The sequence below is a fragment of the Lutjanus erythropterus genome, chromosome 15 (assembly GCF_056507025.1).
Source record: "Lutjanus erythropterus isolate fLutEry1 chromosome 15, fLutEry1.hap2, whole genome shotgun sequence".
Taxonomy (NCBI): domain Eukaryota; kingdom Metazoa; phylum Chordata; class Actinopteri; order Lutjaniformes; family Lutjanidae; genus Lutjanus; species Lutjanus erythropterus.
The window spans coordinates 24,495,961-24,516,515 of record NC_139331.1 but is presented as its reverse complement, the minus strand read 5'-3'; the positions used below and the strand labels follow the sequence as shown (position 1 = coordinate 24,516,515).

The window sequence follows — 20,555 nt, the reverse complement described above, 5'->3', positions numbered from 1 at the left end:
AGGCTGCAGGAGCAGTGCAGGAGTTCAAGATGAGCGCAACATTGTGATTTGACAGCGAGTCCTCCGCTGTAAACTTATCAGCTGTTTATAACTGCCAGTTGTCTGTCAATGTAACGTTAAGCCTATTATCCTGAAAACAAAAGTCCATTGCTCTGAAAATACAAACTCTGGAGTTTGAGTTCTTCAAGTTCCAGTACTAGGTTTCTTTGACATCTACACATAGATGGCAGATTTGTGGACTGTTGTGGTTTAGCTCACTTTTCAAAGCACACATGACACCATTGCTGTGTTAAAGGAACAGTTTGACATTCAGAGAAATATGTTTACTCGCCTTCTTGCTGTGAGTTAGTTGAGCACCGCGGTGTAGTGGTGACTGGAGAAGTGGGTATACTCTCAATTTAATGCCATAGTTTCTTTTTAAAGTGGCCCTTCTAGCAGCAGATAAACACCTGTTGTTATAAGCAGTGACATGAGAGACTACTGCGTGTTTAAGTAATCCAAAAATGGGTGTTTCAGTCAGAGATTATCAGGCAATATTTTTTGATGATAGGAGGCCGAAGAAAATGCCGTGACCAACCGTACTCTACTTCTGATTGACCTACCCTGATACTCTTACCCTATCCACTCCTGATGTACCCGCAGAGTAGGGTGGGTCATGCCTTTGCCAACCAAATTTGGCTGCAGCACACTACTGAACGATGCCCATCAGAGGGATTTATGTGGAAATCATTGAATTGTATATGTGGGGATCTCTGCATAACACTGTTACAAAATTCGAGTCAACCTCAGCGTCGTTGCTTTGGAAACTCTTGGATACAAGTGTTGATGTCACATGCTTGTAAAACAAATGGAAATGTGCTCAGTTTGCATTTTTGTCCAAATTGGGTTTCTTTATGTTTGCAAAATGTACATATTATGAAGCCACAGTGGCATTTCTCTTCAAGTGCAGCAAGGAATCATGCATACTGTGTTCATGATTTGCTAACATTTTGCAATGGCCATATGATACACAGCTCACATTTATACAATAATTTCAACTTGATCAACTTGAAGTAGGGAATATGCCAAGCAAACAAAAACTTAAATCAAGATATAAATTGCAGACTGCCTGCTGTGCCATCAGACCTAAGCTAAGGTGCTGTTTAGGGTTTTTTCAGTGCATAACACCAGGCATGAAAAACAATCTAGGGGAAACACTTGCTCTGGGATCTGAACTGTAAATGTGAAAGTACCATTATGAGCTTAGCACCGAGACTTGTAAAAGGTAAACTGCTAGATTGGCTCTTCCAAAGGTGACAAATCTGTGTTAGATCTGCCTCTAAAACTCACTTATTAACACGTTATGTCTTGCTTGTTTAATCAGTAGAAAAACAGAAGTGTAAAAAGGACTGTGTGGTTTTATGGTATACATTATGGTGGACCATTTCCAGGAATTCGCTGCTCTGGGACACAACCTCCTGTAAAACTGCAACATGTTATTTTTACATGTTGGTTTTCATTCGTTTTAAGCACGCAAGATATGTAATGTTTTAATCTGTTAACGTCAAGAGGTGTAGGGAGGCTTTATAACCTTTGCACAGAGCCAAGCTAGCTAATTTCATGTCTTTGTGCTAAGCTAAGCTAACTTGCTCCTGTTTCCAGCTTCATATTTGCTGCACAGACATCAGAGTGGCGTCGATATCCTGAAAAAACCTCTCGGAGCGCGTCCCAAAATATTGAACTGTTCCTTTAACCTTTGCAGTAGTCATGTCCCGTACACGGCACACACAGTCCATTACAGTATAGGAGTTATCAGGCGAGTGTTATTCGTGTGTCAGGTCCCGCTGTAGCGAGCTTAAGCCCAAACATCAACAACGAGCACTTGTTTGCAGCTGGAGAGAGAGAGCTTAAGCCTCAGTGTGTGTGTATGTGTGTGTGTCTTTGTCTGTGTTTGTGTGTGCATCCCTATCTGTTTTATCTGTCTATCAGGGATGCTACTTCAGATGTAATTTGTTCCAGCCGAGCTAATTGAAACCTCTATTCAGCGAGCTGCTGTGGACATTGTCCGCGCTGAAAAGGCGACAGTCCTTTCTCCCGCCACCATTGTTTGGGAATGTAATGAATTTTATGTTGCTGCCGCTGCCGGTAGAGAAATCCATTTTTCTCTCCTGGTCCCAGTCCTTTTGTCGTGCCTCCCCACCCATCCTTCAGTTCATCAATAGCCACTTTATCTGCCAATCTGCGGCGGGGGAATGACATTATTAGGAGGCTAAACAGCAGCTCTAATACAGGCCCTCCCCTCCTCTTTCAGATCTGTACAAAAACGGACTTCAGAGGGACACCTTCCTACCTTTCATCGACGTGCTGAAGGTAGAGACAAAGTCATCCCTCTCTCTTGTCTTGTTAATTTATTCATTTGTTTATCACACACACCTAAACACACATACACACTCTTGCATGTGCGCCCGTGTCCTTCTGTGTCTGTCTTTTTGCAAGTTGCTCTTTAGTGGTTTGATGTTTTCTGCTTCCTGGATGCCTCGCACAGTGTCACAAAGCTGTCTTTGATCATACCAGGGCACGGTGAAAAGACTCGCGCAGAGAGAAAAGGTAGGGGGAGATGGAAAAGAGCGTGTGTGAGCACAGGTAATGTGAATGAGAGATGGGCGGACGAGCTGAGTGACTGACCCAGACTGCTTGCATTTCAAAAGTAAGGTGGGTGTAGGGGGCGAGGAGAGGTGGGGGAGAGGAGAGGAGAGGGGCGCTGTGGTGGTTAGCATTTTCAGCGAAAAATCTACTTTGCAATTTCAAGCAGGTAGCACCATTATCCTGCCTGCATCTCAGATGATCATTGATGTGTTTGGAGTGATCATGATCATAAATAATTGCATAATAATTTGTTGTCATGCATTTTGCAACAGAGGAGGACAGCATTCTTGCACGTTTTATTGGTATTTAGTCCAAATAGTAAAAGTGAGCAACGTCCAACTGCTCTGCGTTAGGCCACAAACGCATTGATTATTCTTCACTGTTCATGAGAAATAATGTAGAGGCAAACAACAACCAACAGAGAAAGGTTTTATTTTACTCACAGGGCCACTCATTCTGTCCACATCTCAAAAATATAAACACACACACAAAGGCATAATTAGGTGGATATGAAGTAGAGCCCAACTAATGCTGGAGTTTTGGGGTTGATGCTGATAAACAATATCAGGGAGTAAAGAAATTCTAAATATCACTGTATTGGCCAATATTGCAATTATCCCTTAATTGTGCTTTTAAAAGATGGAGGGAGGATATTTTACATTTTAACAATAAACCTTATTTTTCAAAAAGACATCAGATCCTTGAAACTGTCAATGTTCACAGGCATTTTTATGATTATAAATAATTGTAAATAACTACAGATTTTACAAAAGCATGCTTGTCAGTATCAAGCAGATGATATCAGCTAATATCAGGCTCTGATATGAAATACCATCACTAATAGTTGATTTACTTAACATATTGTGACTTTAAACATACATTAGTATGATAGAACAGATGCATTATGACAGTTCTCAGCTGGCATTATTTGATCAGTAACATTTCCTGGTTTCACAGCTTACAAGAGAGATTCTCAAATGTTTACTGATTTAGTAAACATTAAGCTGGATTATAGAAGTTACCTCAATGAAACAGTTCACTGAAAAAATTGATATGTGAGACTACACAAATTCACTGGTGTTACTTGACTACTCTGGGCTATTTTTAGTAATCTTTCCTCTGAAATATGCTAAATAAATATTTGCTAAATAGATATATATATACCTCTATATATAATATAGATAGATAAATGAACAACCATATTTATATACAAAAGTCAGTTATAAAGTTACAAAGTTATAAAGTTATAATCACTATGGGCTTCCTCCCTTTAAAAATGCTTTACTTTAGTACAAAGATTTTGCAGTTTTATTTATTTTCATTTTATTTATTTTATAAGACTTTGTCAAGCTATTTTGTCTATGTATTAGAAGTTTTTGGAAACTTTTAGAAATGGTGCTGGCAGCACCCTGCAATTTTTGTTTGAAGACATTGTTGAAAAGTTGTATTTTAATTACACATGTCTTTGAAGACATTTAAACACAGTTCAGTTTCAGTTCCTGACACCAGGAGTTTCAGTTTGACTGCAAATATATATCAGTTCCAAGTATCACATTTATTTCCTTAAGTAATAATAATTAGTACTGCCATCAGTCGACCTCTAAACTGGGTTCAAATACTTTGCTGCACACAAATGGAATGAGCTCCAAAAATATTAAGTTACTTTATTTAATTTGAACATTTTAAAAGATTCTACTTGTGTAGCTGCAGTCTCACTTGTAAATGCAAACATTTTAATGTGTTTCTGTAAATTATCTGTTGGGAGTCTGTGGGATCATGTTTATGTTATTTGACCCCACAGACACTCAACAATTGAGCTAAAATAGCCTCATAATACTGTTTAATATAACTACACCAAGTACATTAAAAAAAAGTGTCCCTGACTCTGGTAAAAACAGTAAAATCCCCCAAAACTATTGTCTGATATATTTCTTTAGCCAAATTACACACATTTAGGCTATTAGATGTTATCGCCTTTTGACTAATGTGATGATTTTTTCCCTTCCAATCACTGAGTCTCCCACTTTGAAATAACAACACAAGTGCTTGAACAAGCGCAGTGTGGTTGATCTGCAGCACGCTGGGACATCAGAGCTGCACTGTATCTTCATGTGCACACACACGAAGGCTCGCACTAAATGCACTACAACCAGGGAGGCCTTAGAGTCACCCTGTTCCCCACCCACTCTCCCAGCAGCACCCTTGCCCTCTCTAATCCACCCTCATCAAGGTCCTGAATGCCTGTTGTCCCTCTCTGCCCCGCGCTACCTCCTCTCTTTCAGGGTCCCATGTTCCCCTTTGTGAGGCCATCTGGTTTTCGGGGGTCGGGGTTTTTTGGGGGGTGCGATGCCTCCTCTATAGCGGCCTGCTCTGTAAAGTTAAAGCGTGTTTTAGCGGGGTCACGCTGCTAACTAGCTGACCCTTAATAGATTGAATTAATGCTTGCAGGGAGCGGCGGTGCGGGTCCTCCTCCCTGGAGCAGCTCGCTCTCGTATGTGCGTGACTGAGTGTGTTTCTATGGCGAGTGAGGGAGTGAATGAGGGTGTTAAAAAGTAAGAAAATAGCCCCTGACCTCTCCTCCCTATCACCTGAGCTGGAGTGGTAGAGGTTAATCCACCGCCTCTATCCGCCTGGGTTGACGTCTTTATTTAACTATTGACTTCTGATTAGTTGGGAACCCCTTTTTCCTCAGCTCCTGATCCCCTTAAATCAACCAGTTTCCTAATGTTGAAAATAAGAAATCATTAGGACTACAAACTTTTAAGTACACGCAACAAAAAATGAACATAACACTTCTGTTTTTGCTCCCATTTTCCATGAAGTAAAATAATCAAAATCTTCCGTGCGCACAAAAAGATTTATTTCTCTCAAAAAATGTTCACAAATTTATTAAAATCAGAGTTAGTCAGCTGACAGGTGTGACATATAGAGATGCTTATTAAGAAGCATGATTGTCGCACAGGTGTGCCCTGGACTGGTCACGATAAAAGGCCCTTTGCCACTGGCCAAAAACCCACTAACGCCCACTAACATCTGTCTTTCGTCTTCGGTCGGAAATGGTACAATCGGCATTCACTCCTGGGTCAAATGACTGTGCAGTGGTCACGGGATTTATCGGCCCCGGCTCCCATTGGCAGTGATGGAAACGTGACACCTGGGTGGACACGCTAATATTCACCCGTTTTCCAGCAGAGACGATGAAAGCCTGTCACCTCTGACAGTGATTTCTGCTCCTTTACTGCTTGGCTTGACTCCGTTTGACATGGTGCTTCATGTCAATTCAGTGGAGTTGTGAAGGTGTGTATTTACTAATAAAGTGCTCGTCTTTAGTCAAGCTTCTGTAGTACGGTAGATTAACATTTTATTTCATAGAAATTCTTCACAATAACATTTTGTCGTTTAGCAGCTTTTATTATGAAGCAGCAAAATCTGGAAATGTTGGGTTTTCATCGGCACTAACTTGACATGACTTCTGTGCAGCTGAAAGCGACAGCGACACAGAGACACTACACTTCCAACCACAATGATTCAGTTAAAAGCTACAAAAGTAATTTGTCCACTGGCAGAGGAAAAAGGGTCATTTACTTATTTTTAGCGGATTTAGCCAGATTAAAAAAAAACTGCATACACATGTTAATTTTGGTGTACACATGGTACATACATACATACATATGGTATAAAATACCCCTGTAAATGTGCAGTTTTATCTTTAAAAAGACATATTTTAGGCACTGAACTATGGCTATTTGACATAGGGCTGCAGATGAGATATATTTTCTCAGGAGGGCAAAGTCATGACCCGTCTTACTCCGCTTCAGATCGACTTACCCTGATATTCTTAACCTAACCCTGCCCAGTCAGTGCTCCTGCCCAAGCCTAACCAACCCGGCCAACGAAGTCAGGACCTGCCCTACTCTGCCTCTAAATGGTTAGTACTTGTTGCTTGGTTGGGTTGTTGCGGTTTAGACATGAGGAGTGGTTGGTCAGGGTGAGGGTAGGAATATCAGGGTAAGCTAATCAGAGGCAGAGTACGGCGGGCCATGACTCTGCTCTCCTTCAAAAAAAAAATCATTATCCGTAGCTCTCTGTGAAACGGCCATAGTTCAGTGCCTAATAAATGTCTTTTTTTTTTTCAAGATAAAACTGCACATTTTAGAGAGGCCCTGTATTGTGACCAGTCCAAGGCACACCTGTGGACGGATTATCATGGCAAACTCACAAACGCAGATTTTCACAAAATTGTGAACAGAATTTGAGAGAAAGAAACCTTTTGTGTGCACAGAAAAAGTCTTAGATGTTTTTTTTTGTTGTTGTTTGTTTTTGCTTCAACTCATGAAAAATGGGAGTAAAAACAAAATGTTGCATTCATATTTTTGTTGAGTGCAGATACCCTTGCCAGACATGGAAAGCGCACAGCTCCACTGAACCTAGAAGTCCCTGACTGCTTTTCACTTTTTAGTTTGTTTACTAGTTTTCTCATTCACTCAGTCATTTGTAATTTCTTGTCCTTTTTAGCATCTCTGTAGACTCCATCAGGGAATCTATTCAGTTGTTTAGGCTTCTTTTCTTTGTAGCCATGGCAAAGCTCAGAGTTCTGTAAAATACAGGGTTTAAGGGCTTTTTTTTAATGGACACTGCCAGTATTGTAACTAAGACACTCTTTCTCTCACACAAACTGTCCTCCCTCTCCACTCCACTTTTCATCACCCATCCTCTCTCTACCCCTGTATGCCCGCTCTTTGTTCTATTACTATCCTGTTCTGCTCGCTGGCTTTACTCACCCAAGGTCAGGTCCCTTTATTTTGGTAGCAGAATAGTGACTTTATTTTCCCTCCGCTTGTTCGATTGCAGTTGCGCACAATGCTGCCGAAGGGGGGGGGAAACATGACGACAACCCTGAGGCAACTTTGAGTATCTCTGGGTTTCCTGCTGTCTTTAACCCTTCTTTTGATCGGCTCTCCTTCCCTCATTTTTCGTGTGTCATTGTTAATAATTTGCCATGTGCTGTGCAGTTGGTGATGAGAGAAGAAAAAGAAATATATAAATAAAACCTGGACGATAGAGAAAGGAAAAATTGACGAATGAGAGGGACGTGGTCCTCCAGTGGAGACCTTGGTGAGAAGGACTGCCTGTGAAGAGCCGGCAGCCTGCCAGCTCAAATCAAATGGATGTTGATGTTTGATGACTGTCATTGTCTTCCAGTGCATTTAATGGCAGGGCAGTGCCACTCACTGCATGCCTCGAGGGCATACCTCACTTCTTTCATACCAGTGTCTCACTTCCACGAAACTGAACAATCAATAAAGGACAAATCGATTTTGCTCCTTTTGAACATGAGGAATGAATTTTTAATTGATACCATCACCTTGGCTTGTTATTTTCTGCTGCCTAACTGATGTTTTTCAGTGTTTTGTTATTCATGTCTACATGCGTCAGGTGTGTTTTACCATGCATACACTACATGCACACTGTGCTGTAGGTGTTCATTTGTAATGCAGGCCACCCACAAACTGAAGGCAACACTTTATTCACTCATAACTTCACTAACATGTACATTTAAAGCCACTTTTCGACACTCCGCCTCGTGATGAACACGCTCGCCTCTTGATGCTCTGCCCTCTATTCACATTTGCGATATCATGAGGCTGAAAAGACGGCTGGTGTTTAGGTGTTATGAATGGAAATAGGTTCTCAGACAGCGTCTTTTATGAAGCTATGGGGAGTCACTGACTTGTTTACCTTATGCACAAATGGCACAGAGAGCGCCAGATAAAACTTAATATGGTCCACAGGATCTTAAATCGCAGACCTCCTAGTTACCTTGACATCTACTTTCAGAAGTTAGAAGAAGTCTTTAATCGCAATGCCTAAGTTATGGTAGCTCAGCTGTACCCATATAAATTTAAAGCTATGATGAGCAACGTTTTATTTATTTATGCTGGAGCCACAGAGCGGAGCAGACTGCCTCTTGCAATAAAAAAAGGTGCAGGACCCACAAGCCTGTGGAGAAAAAGATCAAACGGAGGATGTTAGATAACATCTCCAAATAAGGTCATGGACATTTTTAATACACTATGACTGGTTTTAAAAAATACACATGTTGATATATGCTATGTAGAAATGATTCTTTTATTGGCATTCTTATTTGTAGGTGGATTGTTGTACTGACGTGATGTGTTGGCAGCTCTCCTGTCATGGACGTTTTATGACTGGCTCCATCTTGTTGTGGCGAGGACAGTTTGATTGAACATCAGGGACCACAGTGGAAATAAGCCTTGGACTTAATCGTGTCATCCTTGACAATGTCATATACGCTCGTACTTCTTTTACTATTTTATCTGATTCTTTGTCAAATAAACCAAACTGAACGGGTTTTTATACTTACAGGAAAAATCTGACATATGTGCTCTGATAAATCACAAAATGACCATGATGTGCCATCAGAGATCAATGAAACATGTTAAGCTGAAATATTCACTTTTCTGACAACAGCACTAAAGCTGCAGTGCCCACCTTGATTGAAATTTCTATTCCAGTCCGTAACTTGTGTCATTGTTTGACCCTTTCATGTTAATTGATGCCGAATGTTAGCAGAATTAGTAAGTGTCTGTTTATGAGTCATAAAAAATAATTAATAATCTTTTAGAAGGCTTAGATGTTTGTAACGGTTAAATTGAACAATATTTTAATAGAGTCTGGCAGGCAGTAAGACAGACAGTCACTGAACTCCAACTCCAGAGTGTGTCTTTTCAGAGCAGTGGGCTTTTATTTTTTGGGATAACAGGCTGAACTTTTCATTGTCAGACAGTCGACCATTCTAAACAGCTGATCAGCTTACAGTGTTGGACGCGTCGTTGCTTGTTACTGTCAAGCTACAACGTTGCACACGTCTTACACTCCTGCAGCATTCTTGCAGACTGCCTGAGCTTCCTCTCGAGTCGTTAATTGGACTGCTGTACTAAATTTTGGATGCACAATTACTACATATTGCTCCTTCAAGCAATACAGTGTTGATGCTATTAGTGTTGACCTAAAGCAGAACAACTTTATATGGGGAAGTTGTTTAGAATAATCAGACTAAACAACAAAAATTAGATCTATAGCGTAGCTCTTGAGCCCAAACTGCATTCAGGTTTGATATCAAGTAATACCATATTCATGATACCTTTTTATTATTAGAAGTAGCTAATGTACTGTATTATGTTTTATGGGCACAATACATCATTAATAGGTCTCTCAATATATTTTCATTATCGCTGGGGATTTGCCAGTAATCAGGCTTAGCTTTTTTACTATTCTCTGTTAATTACATGCATGTTAAAACACAAAGGTTTTTAAAGGTGAATGACAAAAGGTTTATTGTGTGAATTCTTTGAAATAACGAGAGGATAACTCCATGCATTGATGCAACAACAATAGAAACAGCAGCAGTGAAACTGAGAGTGCGCTACTAACGAGTGTTTGTGAGCCCAGAACATGATCTAACCTGAGGCCGACTTTTTTTTTATTTTGGTATCCTGTTGACGCTACCATCAATATTCAAAACAAAAATCTGCATTGATACTTAAGGTAGCGCTCTGCTCATCCCTCGTCCCAAATCTTCCTTAAGTTGTGCTGTGCAACATAGAGTAGCTTCCCCACATTTGGATTTAGACTAGATGGTAACCCTATATTTGCAAAACTATTGCAAGATTTATGTGTTGTTTCTTCATTGTGTACAAATTAATTATGTTTTATAATGCAACAGTGCTGTGATTAAGATCTGCTGAAGTTAAAACACTTTGATAGGGTCAGGGAAAGATCATGGGTTGGTTTAAAATGATCAGTCTTACGAGAGCTTTTAATCGATGTAGAGCAGCGCTTGCTGATCTTAAAGGGTGACCCCTTGGATTTTACACATCAAAGACTGTCCAACTACATGTGAAGTCTGATAAATCACCTTTAGTAAAGTAACTTCAGTCGGTGTCAATTGGGTCGGAAGACTACAAGATTAAAAATGAAAAAAATCTGGGGGTTTAAAAGAAGTGAGCTCACCAGACCTCTGTAGCCCGCTTCTCATCTCTGCTTGTAGCTTGCATCTTGAAGCTACACTAGCTGCTACGAGCATAACACAGTCAAATCTAGTGTACTCACTGCCCGATCGGAACAGTGCATGTGCAACTCTCAACAGAGATAGAAGTACAGGTTCTTCACTCATCATTCATCTCTGTCATCAGTCTGGAAAAACCAACAAGATAAGATATTCCTTTATTAATCCACAATGGAGAAACTGTTACAGCTGCAAAGTAGATAGCAAAAATATAAAGAAGCATAAAAAAATATATAAAAAATATGAACAAGAAGAGTAAATTTAAAAATAGGCACTGAACATTCAAAAGCACAAATATTTTATAATTTGTTAAAAAGGAATAAAAAAGACAAAACCAGAAGGGAGTGAGGACAAGAGCTGCTGCAATAAGCTGCCGCTATTGCAGCGCCATCTTTCACTGCATTTCATTGTGTTTAATTCAGAATGTTATTGATTAAGGTTTTTGTTTTTTGAAAACGGTAGTGAGCTCGGCTGCCAGTTCCTCTGCATTAAACCACACTGAAGCTACCTGCCAGAGAAATATAGCAAGCTGCACTACATAAAAAAGGAGAATCTATTTTTATACCTCTTCAAACTGCATCTAGAAGACCTTAAAACTTGTTTTAAAAAAATGTCTTTATCAATTCCATTCTGAATTAAACGCTAGAGTCTGAGCAGTATGGGATTTTTGATACTAATTTTAGAGGAGAAACCTTCACCAGTTACCAGTATGGTTATTTTTGAGCTGAAATTGTTTTTCTCTATGGATTTTGCACCAATGTGACGATGCAAAGATACTTAGAAGACTGTTTTTAATATTTTATGTTAATACATTAAAAGCATTATATATTTTATTTAACTTGTTGCACATGCTCAGTACAGATTGGCAGGACGTATCTATCAGGTATTGACATCTCAACCCAAAAAGTCAGCAGTCGGGTTGCATTGTGGGCAAAATAGACGGCGAGTTTTGTCAGTGTTATAGGAGTAAAATACTAAATCAGTCAGAAACTCCTTTAAAGATTTGGTGAGTTGATACCAGAGTATCAGTGGGAAATTTAATACATGATTTAATACATGTTGGCTGTATTTTAAAATCTTCTCTCTTGTAGTCAGTGCAGCACTTTTAGTACAGAAATAATGAGCTGCTCCACTGCATAGAGTCCATCTCTGCTGTCTGTGTGTTGCCACCGACTCGTGGAGCCTCTGTTGGCCAGGTGCAGGTAGCACAGACTCCACCGGGTTTTGGAGCGGTTCAGGTTTGGGCCTTAGCAGAGCTCAAGAGGGGTTGAGGCCGAGTGGGGGGTCCAGTGGGGTCCTGGATCACGAAAGGTGGGGCCTCCGACTCAAAAGATGTTTCCCCAAGAGGAGCAGCCGAGGCAGGGGGAGGTTGTGAGAACGACCTCTCCGAACAAACCATCGCTGGCCCAAGGCGGTCACACTTTAAGGGAATAGATCATTAGGTGTAATTAGGGTGTTCACATTGTCATGTACCCCCCCCGGCTGCCCAAGAATGAATAAAATCACCAGATACACCCCCCCCCACTCGCACTCACACACACTCTCACACACACACAGCAGCTCCCCAGTTAGTGAAAACACTTTGATGTCAGAAGAGTCGTCCAGAACTTGCCAGCATAAAGGCAGTGTTTTAAGCTTTCTCTCTTTTCTCCCCCGTCTCTTCTCTCTCCTCGACCCCTCCATCCCTCCCTCCCTCTTTTCTTCTGTCCCCTCCACACAAGGCTGTAAGACACACATGGTTGAATGAACGACAACCTTTCCCCTCCTCCCCCTCTGCCGCTCTCTCCCCCCTTCGTCTCTTTTTCAGCCTTCCCACCCCGCATTTCTTTGAGGCCTGGTCAATTCTCCGGGCCAAACAAAAAAAGCATCAAATGTTTTCTGCTGCTGGGTAATGAGGGAGTGGACCTCATCAGGGCCCAATAGTCAGCTATCCTTGGCTTTTGTTGCAGCTCAATGGCACCGCGCTCTTTGAAAAACTCAAAAGCAACTTTTTGAGGAGTAAAGGATAGAGAAAGATATGGCGTGGAGGGAGCGGGCGCAGAGGGGAGCAGAGGCAGCCACTAAAAAAAAAAAAAAAAGCCACTCTGTTTTTATGCTAAACGGCTGTCCAGAGAGAGCAGTGGACAGCTTGGACAATGACATGATTGGAGCTACATGTGTTTGGATGACTTTCTTCTAAAGAGACTCTGATTCTCATGTCTGTCATCTCTGTCTTGTCGCTCCCTCCCCTTCTTGTGTCTGTGAGTCCGTGAATGCATCTGTGCGAGTGGTGAAACTCTTTAATTTGCTGTCGCAGTGCTCCCATGCTGCTTTTCTGAGAGTCAGCAACACATAGGACAAGTTTTTACACCACGAGTACAAAAGGCTAACATTGTAGCGTGACTCATGGTGATAATTAAACAAGAGCTGCAACTAATGATTATTTTTCTCATCAATTTAATCTGTCAGTTATTTTTAATTAATAGGTAAGTCTTAGAAATCTCAAAAATAATGAAAAGTGTTGCTCAGAATTTGAGGTGTGACAAATGTTTTTGTACCGCAGTGACCAAGTAACATATTTCTGCAGGATGGCGGTTTACCGCGACTGCCTAAATAATTGCATTTTATTGGACTTTATTAAAGGATAGTGTCATAAATGTAAAAACAGCTTTTTTAAGGAATAGGGCAGTGCGCAACGTGTAAGTGAGGTAGAGCAAGCAGCAGACTGAATGACGGTGCTGCTCATAGCAGAGCCGAAACTTAAACTTAGCAATAAGTTGTCAGTTTGGCAAAAAAAAATGTACAGTTCAGGTAACAGTGTGTCAGTTCTTAAAAGCTGCAGCTTCTTCAGACAAAAAAATGCTCGTCTGTTATTTCTCAATTGTTGAAAAAAATGATGAGGATTTGCCCCAAAGGAGGCTGAGAAAAGCTAATGCTAAAGCTAACACTAGCATTGTAGCTTTGAAGTCCAGTCCTGAACTGCAGCATCTTTTTGACTCCATACATTTTTTAAAAACATTCAGGTAGTTGTGACAACCATGATATTCATCACTACAATGTCATGTTTTAATATATTGGGCAGTCCTGTTTTCATCCCCCATTAGACATAGTCTACACAACATAACTAGTTCCTATGTGTTCTAGTACTTTTTCCCAAAATGCATAAACTAGCTTACTTTCCCAGATTGCATGTAAAAATGTTCCTGTTTCTCTCCCAACATTAATTGGTCAGCGAGCCCCTCGTCCTGTGGAGCTCAGGAGTAAAATAGAAACTTGTGTAAATTCCACCCTCGTCTCATTTCTGTATTTCCTTGTATTTGAACCATTCCTCATCGCTCAGATCACACCCAAGGTCAACAGATAGATCGTACGGTTCTTTGGAGCCATTAGTGAGGTAGAAGAATCTTCCAGGAATTACAAAAGTGACCTCAAGTGCAAAGGAAGGACAGATGCTATCACAGAAACTTGAGAACTGTAATAAAAAAAAGAAATAGCTTATGTAAAATATTTTTTGTCTGACATAAATCCCAGCATTTGGGTAAGAAAAAACCATGAAAAACTGCACTGATTCAAAGCAGTAGTGATTAATCGATTGTCGGATATTAAATTAATCACCAACTATTTTGATCGATCCGATTAATCAGTTGGATCTTTTTTTTTTTAAATCTATGTCAGTATTTTCTGGTTTTGTTATTCCTCTATACCAGCAAACTGAATATCTTTAGATTGAGGATTAAACGAGACATGTGAGGACATTTGAGGCACTAATCGATTAATTGGAATGTAATCAACAGATTAACCATTAGTTGCAGCCCAATTCTGATTTACCTTATTAGTGTCTTTGTACTACAGTATCCCAGATGTTTTTGAAGTATAGATTTTGGTTATTATAGTGAAGAGTGGCACAGAGAACTTAAGGACTTGCTTTTATTCCACGCCTAGGTCTGGAGCTACAGATTATTTTCATTATTTAATCATCTGTTCCTTCATTTCTTCATTAACCGATCAATTGATCAGCCTATAGTATGTCAAAAAGTGCAAAAAAAAATTTTAGATCGTGGATCATGATTGTGATTAATAGATTGTGATTGGCCAGATTGCCCACCACTACTGGAAGCAGAAAACCTTTGTCATTTTTGCTCAAAGCGACTTTATCAAAATATGTCAATCAATTAATTGTTTGTTAGAGTGTATATATTGGATTGTTGTTGTGCAACTGTGTGCAACTGGTGAGCATTTCTCTGTTGAAAACTATGATCACTGGTGAAAAGACATTCAAAATTGGTTCACAAGTGTTAGTTTTTTCACTGACAGTCTGAAGATATCTGTTGAACTTTAACATTTCGATCGGGCCCACTGGATGACTTTGCAAAGAAAATTACAGATGAGTCATTTATTCCGATTTTTCACTGAAATGCACAGCTAGTCCTGATTTAAATGGCTGAGCCTGCACTCATCTCAGGCTATTCTGTTCTGCAAACCCTGTGAATGTTTTCAGTGGTTTATTTCTTTACACTAGAAAAAAGGGAAAACTTTGGAGGTTTAGTTCAGGGCTGCAACAATTAGTCGATTGGTTGTCAACTAAATCAATAAATCAAGTTTTTTTTAAGGCAAAAATTACCATATTGTCTGATTTCAGCTTCTCAAATGTGAATATTTTCTGGTTCTTTAGTCCTCTGTGACCATAAACTGAGGACAAAACAAGACATTTGAGAAAATGATCGACAGATTAATAAAATAAATAAACATTAGTTGCAATCCTAGTATTGTTATTATTTATAGGTAATAATTATGCACTTGTTTTACTGGTCCAGCTCACTTAAGATCAGATTTGGCTGTATGTGGCCCATGAAATAAAATGATTTTGACACCCCTGCTCTACAATGTGCAGCAGTCTATCATCACTCTAGACCGTCACAAAGAAACTACACGAAAGAAATTTACAGGACCTCAGTTGCCTGGATGAAAGTCCTGAGTTTAACCCCCTCATCCACCACAACTTCCCATCCATTAACGTTTCTTTGTTGCTTTTTATGCAACATCCTTATGCATACACCAAAGAGTAAAAGTCACACCGAAGTGCTTGTGCGTGCACATTAGGCTCCAGCAGTAAGAGCAATTTCTTATATTACGTTAAGCACTTCTCCTGTTATGATGTCCTGGAGGCTTTTTGTTTGCAGTACACGGCTTATATAGATCATCTTTATGACATTTTATCTGAAACATTAAATGCTTTGAAATTACCTCTTTGTGGAGACCAGATTTCACCTTCCAGTTTGAAGAAATGCCCTCGTACTAATCAATATTGTCTCTCTTTGAACCTACAGCTGAACAAACTGCCAAGATGATCAAACAAAATTGCGTTTTATGACACGTTGATGCTGTTTTAGCTGGTCTCAGACACTCAGACCAAATTTCAACCAGTCTTCAACTTTAAATCAAGTAGGGCTGCACAATTAATCACAATGACAGTAAAATCGCAATATGTCCAAGCGCAATATCCAAATTGCAGAACCAGCACTAAATGGCCTAAATGACCTGACCTAAAACTCTCCAGATAAAAGAAAACATGTTTGATTTGTACAGACCTCAACAAATATCACATCATCACGGTTTTAATAGTTTTTTTTTTTTTTCAGTGAACATGACAATTGTGATGCAAAACTGATCATTTCCACTAATCTTATCGCAGTTGCAATTTCAGTCAAAATAATCACAATATGACTTTTTTACCAAATCGTGCAGCTCTAAAAAATCAACGGTTAGCGCTCACTGTACAGACAGATATACAGCATGAGCTGAGAGGACAGCTGGAGATTGAGACTGTAAGTTGTAAAGTAACACTGACTAGCACTGGAGTCTGAGAGGAGCGTGGTGGTGGAGGAGGGGGACAAGACCACAATGTGTAGGCGGATGAAATCTTGGAGGAGTGAGAACTTGACAATCCTCTCAAGATGGATAATCAAGTAATGACCCGCGAGGCCTCAGCCTCATCTGATTATAAATAACCAATGGAATCATCATCACTGATTGTGTTTCCATTCCTCCTTCTTTGTACCTCGCTCCTCCGTGAAGAAACGCAGCAGCCATCAGTCTTCACCGCAGGTTCATAAAGGGAGGGAGCAGAAGATGGCAGGAGAAAAGACAAACTGAGCTTCTAATGATGTGGCGGCGATAGTGACAAGTTTTTTTTTCTTCCTCTTTTTTTTTTTTCCATTTTGGAGGGACTATTTACCCGTTGGTGGGGTCACAGTAGGTTGATGAAATGACACCTCCCTTTTGTGCGTGGGGGAGGGCGAGTTTGTCAGGTTGTTATTAAGCCTGATTCAGCCAATTGGCTCAGAGTGGGAACCCCGTTTGTGTGAGCGGACACGGAGATAAAAAGTTGACAGCGGAGAAGAATAGAGTATTTCCGTCCCCTTGCTTTGTGATGATTACTAATTATCCTGCAGCTTAAGGAGGCCAGTGGCAGAAATTCACTGATTTCATAATTTACTGGAGCTGTCGGCGAATACTCAGTCATCCGGCGATGGCTCGGATGGGATGATATGCAATTCCTTTCTTTTCTTTGATAGAATGGTGGAGATGATGATTATAGTTTGTGCTGTACTCCCTGACATGAATCCTGTTGACGTTTTACACTATGGGGAAAAGTTTGAACTCTGCATCACAAGTTCACCCCTGCTGTAACACACTTGAATAGCTGCGGGAACAATAGAGCAGCTCAATAAACCATGAAGCAGTGACACGAAATCCCAGCGCTGTCAGAGGAGAGGAAGATGTCTGCTGCCTTCTGTGTTGCCCTGTTGTTCAAGTTTTTCCTCTTATATATACTGAGAAGGAAGCTGTGACACAAAGCTCTCATCGTCGTCTTTTCACATGAGAAGTTTACGGCAATAGACGCTGTTCCATAAAGGGAGCATGTACAAGAATCAAACATAATGTATCATGTAACTCACAACAACAAAAACAAAACTCAGTCAAGATTTCCGTGAGTCCACAGTTTAGATCATGGAAGTCGTGACAGCTGGACCATCCAGATAACTTTTGTATTTTTGAACCCAGACCGAATCCCCCACGTTTTTTGTGTTTAAGTGACTAAGGTGGCCAACAGTTTTTGAAACTGGTCCAGGCAATTGTGTACCATAAAAGTACGTCCGCTAAAAGTGTTTGTTTTTGCCACTTGCATGCTCAGATTGTTATAAGAAGTGTCTGACAGAATTATGGAAAATATCCCTACAGATAGACCTTTTTTTTAAGAGGAGGATCATTTTTGTTTGATCAGAAGCAGGCACTGTTTTGCTCTGTCCAAAGCAACTAGACTCCATTTACAGAAACAGTATGTAACCTCTTTGGTCTACCACTGCCTTGATCGATTAGTTTGTTGGTGTTATTGTGTGACTCTTGCTGTTTTAAAGGGTTAAAAACTGATAGAGGCAGTGGTAGATCAGAGAAGTAAAATTACCGTTTTTGTCAATGGAGTCTGGTTGCTTTGAATAGAGAAGTACAGCTATTTCTGGTTTTGTATTTTTATTTTTTGTATATTTTTAAAGTCTTTTTGTATTTTGTATGGCCATTTTCTGAAATTTTCTGCATTTTGTAAGGTCTTTTGTATATCCATTTGTCTTTAATAAGGTCTTTTTTTAATTTTGAAAAAAAAAATGTGTATTTTGTAAGGTCTTTTTGTTTTGTTTTTTGGCTTATATTATTAAACAGTTGCACAATATGACTGGGGATGGGATCTAAAATGGTTAAAATGCTTTCTTCTTTTTATCTGGACTGTAATTTGCTCTTAGAGCGCCGTTTAATTTGTCCCTCTGTTGTGTTTTTGTTTGTGTGTGTGTGCAGGAGTACTGCCACACAATCTGCCTGGACTCTGGGATTGACTACAGGAGGCTGGAACAGGCTGCAGCAGGGAAACTCTACTACCTGTAAGACACACACACACCCTAATATTGGTCCCATTAACCTGCATCCACAACATTTACACACACACACAGGAAATGTTTGTGCACAACATTGAGTTAGACAGAAAGAAAAGGCAAACAGATGTATAAATGGGTAGAAGCAGACTTGGAGATTTATAAAGACCTACATTACCTTGAGAGACCCATGAAAAGAGTGAAAGAGGAATCAATAGAATATGAGAAAATGGCAGAGCTTTAAAAGCTAGTTTTCTATTTTCCTCATTACATATACGCTGTGAGGAACACACACGCGCTGACAAACAAGGTATGAATGACACTGCTGCTGCTCATCGCTGTATTGGAGCTTTCAAGTGCTTTCGTCTTTTCACTGTATGTAAATAAAGCACATCACACCCTTTTACCTGGAGTTAAAACACAAGCACACACACAGACATAAACACACACACTTTACACTCTCATTTTGACGTACATTCACAGGCTGATGCTTGTGTTTAGAGCCTAACATCCTGTTTTTTACTGACGGAGTGAAAAGCTAAGTAGCCCCACTCCTCGCTGCCACCGTTTGATGTGACCACTTCACCATTATTAATTTCATATCCTATTTTTCCTTCCCTGTTTCATTGCCTGTGTGTGTGTGTGTGTGTTGTGTGTGTTGTGTTGTGTTGCTCAGCACAGGGGAGCCCGGTGCAGAGGCCTTTTTGGACGCACTGTTTGAAGAGCTGGCTGTAAGACAAAAGAGCGGTAAGAGGAAGTTAATGAAAAACACAGACTTATGGGAAGATTTGTCCACCAGTCAGCCTGCTCCGTCACAGTATATCATTTAATAAGACGCAGCATCACAACACTTTCAGCACAGGATAAGATAGAACTTTATTAATCCGGACGGAAATTTTTAATGACGAACTTTAATGATGATTAAGTAAATGTTACTTCCTCCTCCACCCTGACGCCAAACCCTGCTGTAGTTACTTGTTTGTGCAGTTAACTAAGAAATAATGTTACTCATACTATGTTATTATTATGCAGTCGTTATCATTATAATATCTTTTCCCGTTTCCCAAATTCAATATAAAATCGTGACAAAAACACAATTTTATTAACATTTATGGACACACTGTATATAACAATATTTTTCATTATCTTTTAATTTCATTCTGTCATAGATATTCTTTTAATATCATGATTCAGCTGTAAACATGATGGTGAAAACTGTATGATGTGATGATTAGTTATATTGTTTGGTGTGCGTTTCCATAGTTACAGGCCCCCGGGTGCTCACAGTGCTGGGCAGAGACGTGACTCTGGAAAAGACCTGTGGCTCCATCGCCGACTGTACTTTTGATGAGCTGTGTGCCAGAGTGAGTGTTTTTGTCCTGGTTTGTTTTTTCCATCAATGTCATCACAAACCTTAGTTTGTTTTATTGACGTCCAAGTCAGCTGTTTCTCCTAAGTTTTAAAGTTACAATACAAGAGTTTATCCCATTTTAAAGGGATAGTTCAGATTATTTAACATGGGGTTGTATGAGCAGTAGACAGTGTATTAGCTATATTAGATGGCGGGTGGCGAACAGTTTGGAGAAGCAGAGAGGAGAACCTGCATAAGTTAATGAGACTATCTGTTTGAAGATTGTCTGCTTCTGCATAGTTATTCTTAATGCTTGCCACCAGGTTGGACTCTCCATGAAATCAGATGACTCAAACCCGTTTTTATATTTTCCCTCACAAGAGTCACAGGGAATAATCCATTAGCCATTTAAAAGAAAGCTGGAGGAGATTTTTATTTAGATAATTTTACTTTTCATATTATATTGTGAGGTTATTGCAGTGGAAACTGTAATGCTTTTGGGACCTCCAAAATCAACAAAATCCCTTCTAGTAGCTTTGAAAGGCCCACACAAAAATATCAACATCTGTTTAATTATACATTTATATAT

At 39.9% G+C, this 20,555-nt stretch overlaps 1 protein-coding gene across 1 annotated transcript in view; it reads left to right on the top strand.

Annotated features, from left to right (window-relative positions):
- Window positions 1–20,555, top strand: part of afg1lb (AFG1 like ATPase b) — a 43,569-nt gene that overhangs the window by 16,902 nt on the left and 6,112 nt on the right. Inside the window, exons 7-10 of the mRNA XM_084738036.1 lie at window positions 2,291–2,349; window positions 18,542–18,624; window positions 19,292–19,362; window positions 19,879–19,979. Of these exons, the coding sequence (XP_084594162.1) occupies window positions 2,291–2,349; window positions 18,542–18,624; window positions 19,292–19,362; window positions 19,879–19,979 (314 nt within the window). The remainder of the gene's footprint in view (window positions 1–2,290; window positions 2,350–18,541; window positions 18,625–19,291; window positions 19,363–19,878; window positions 19,980–20,555) is intronic.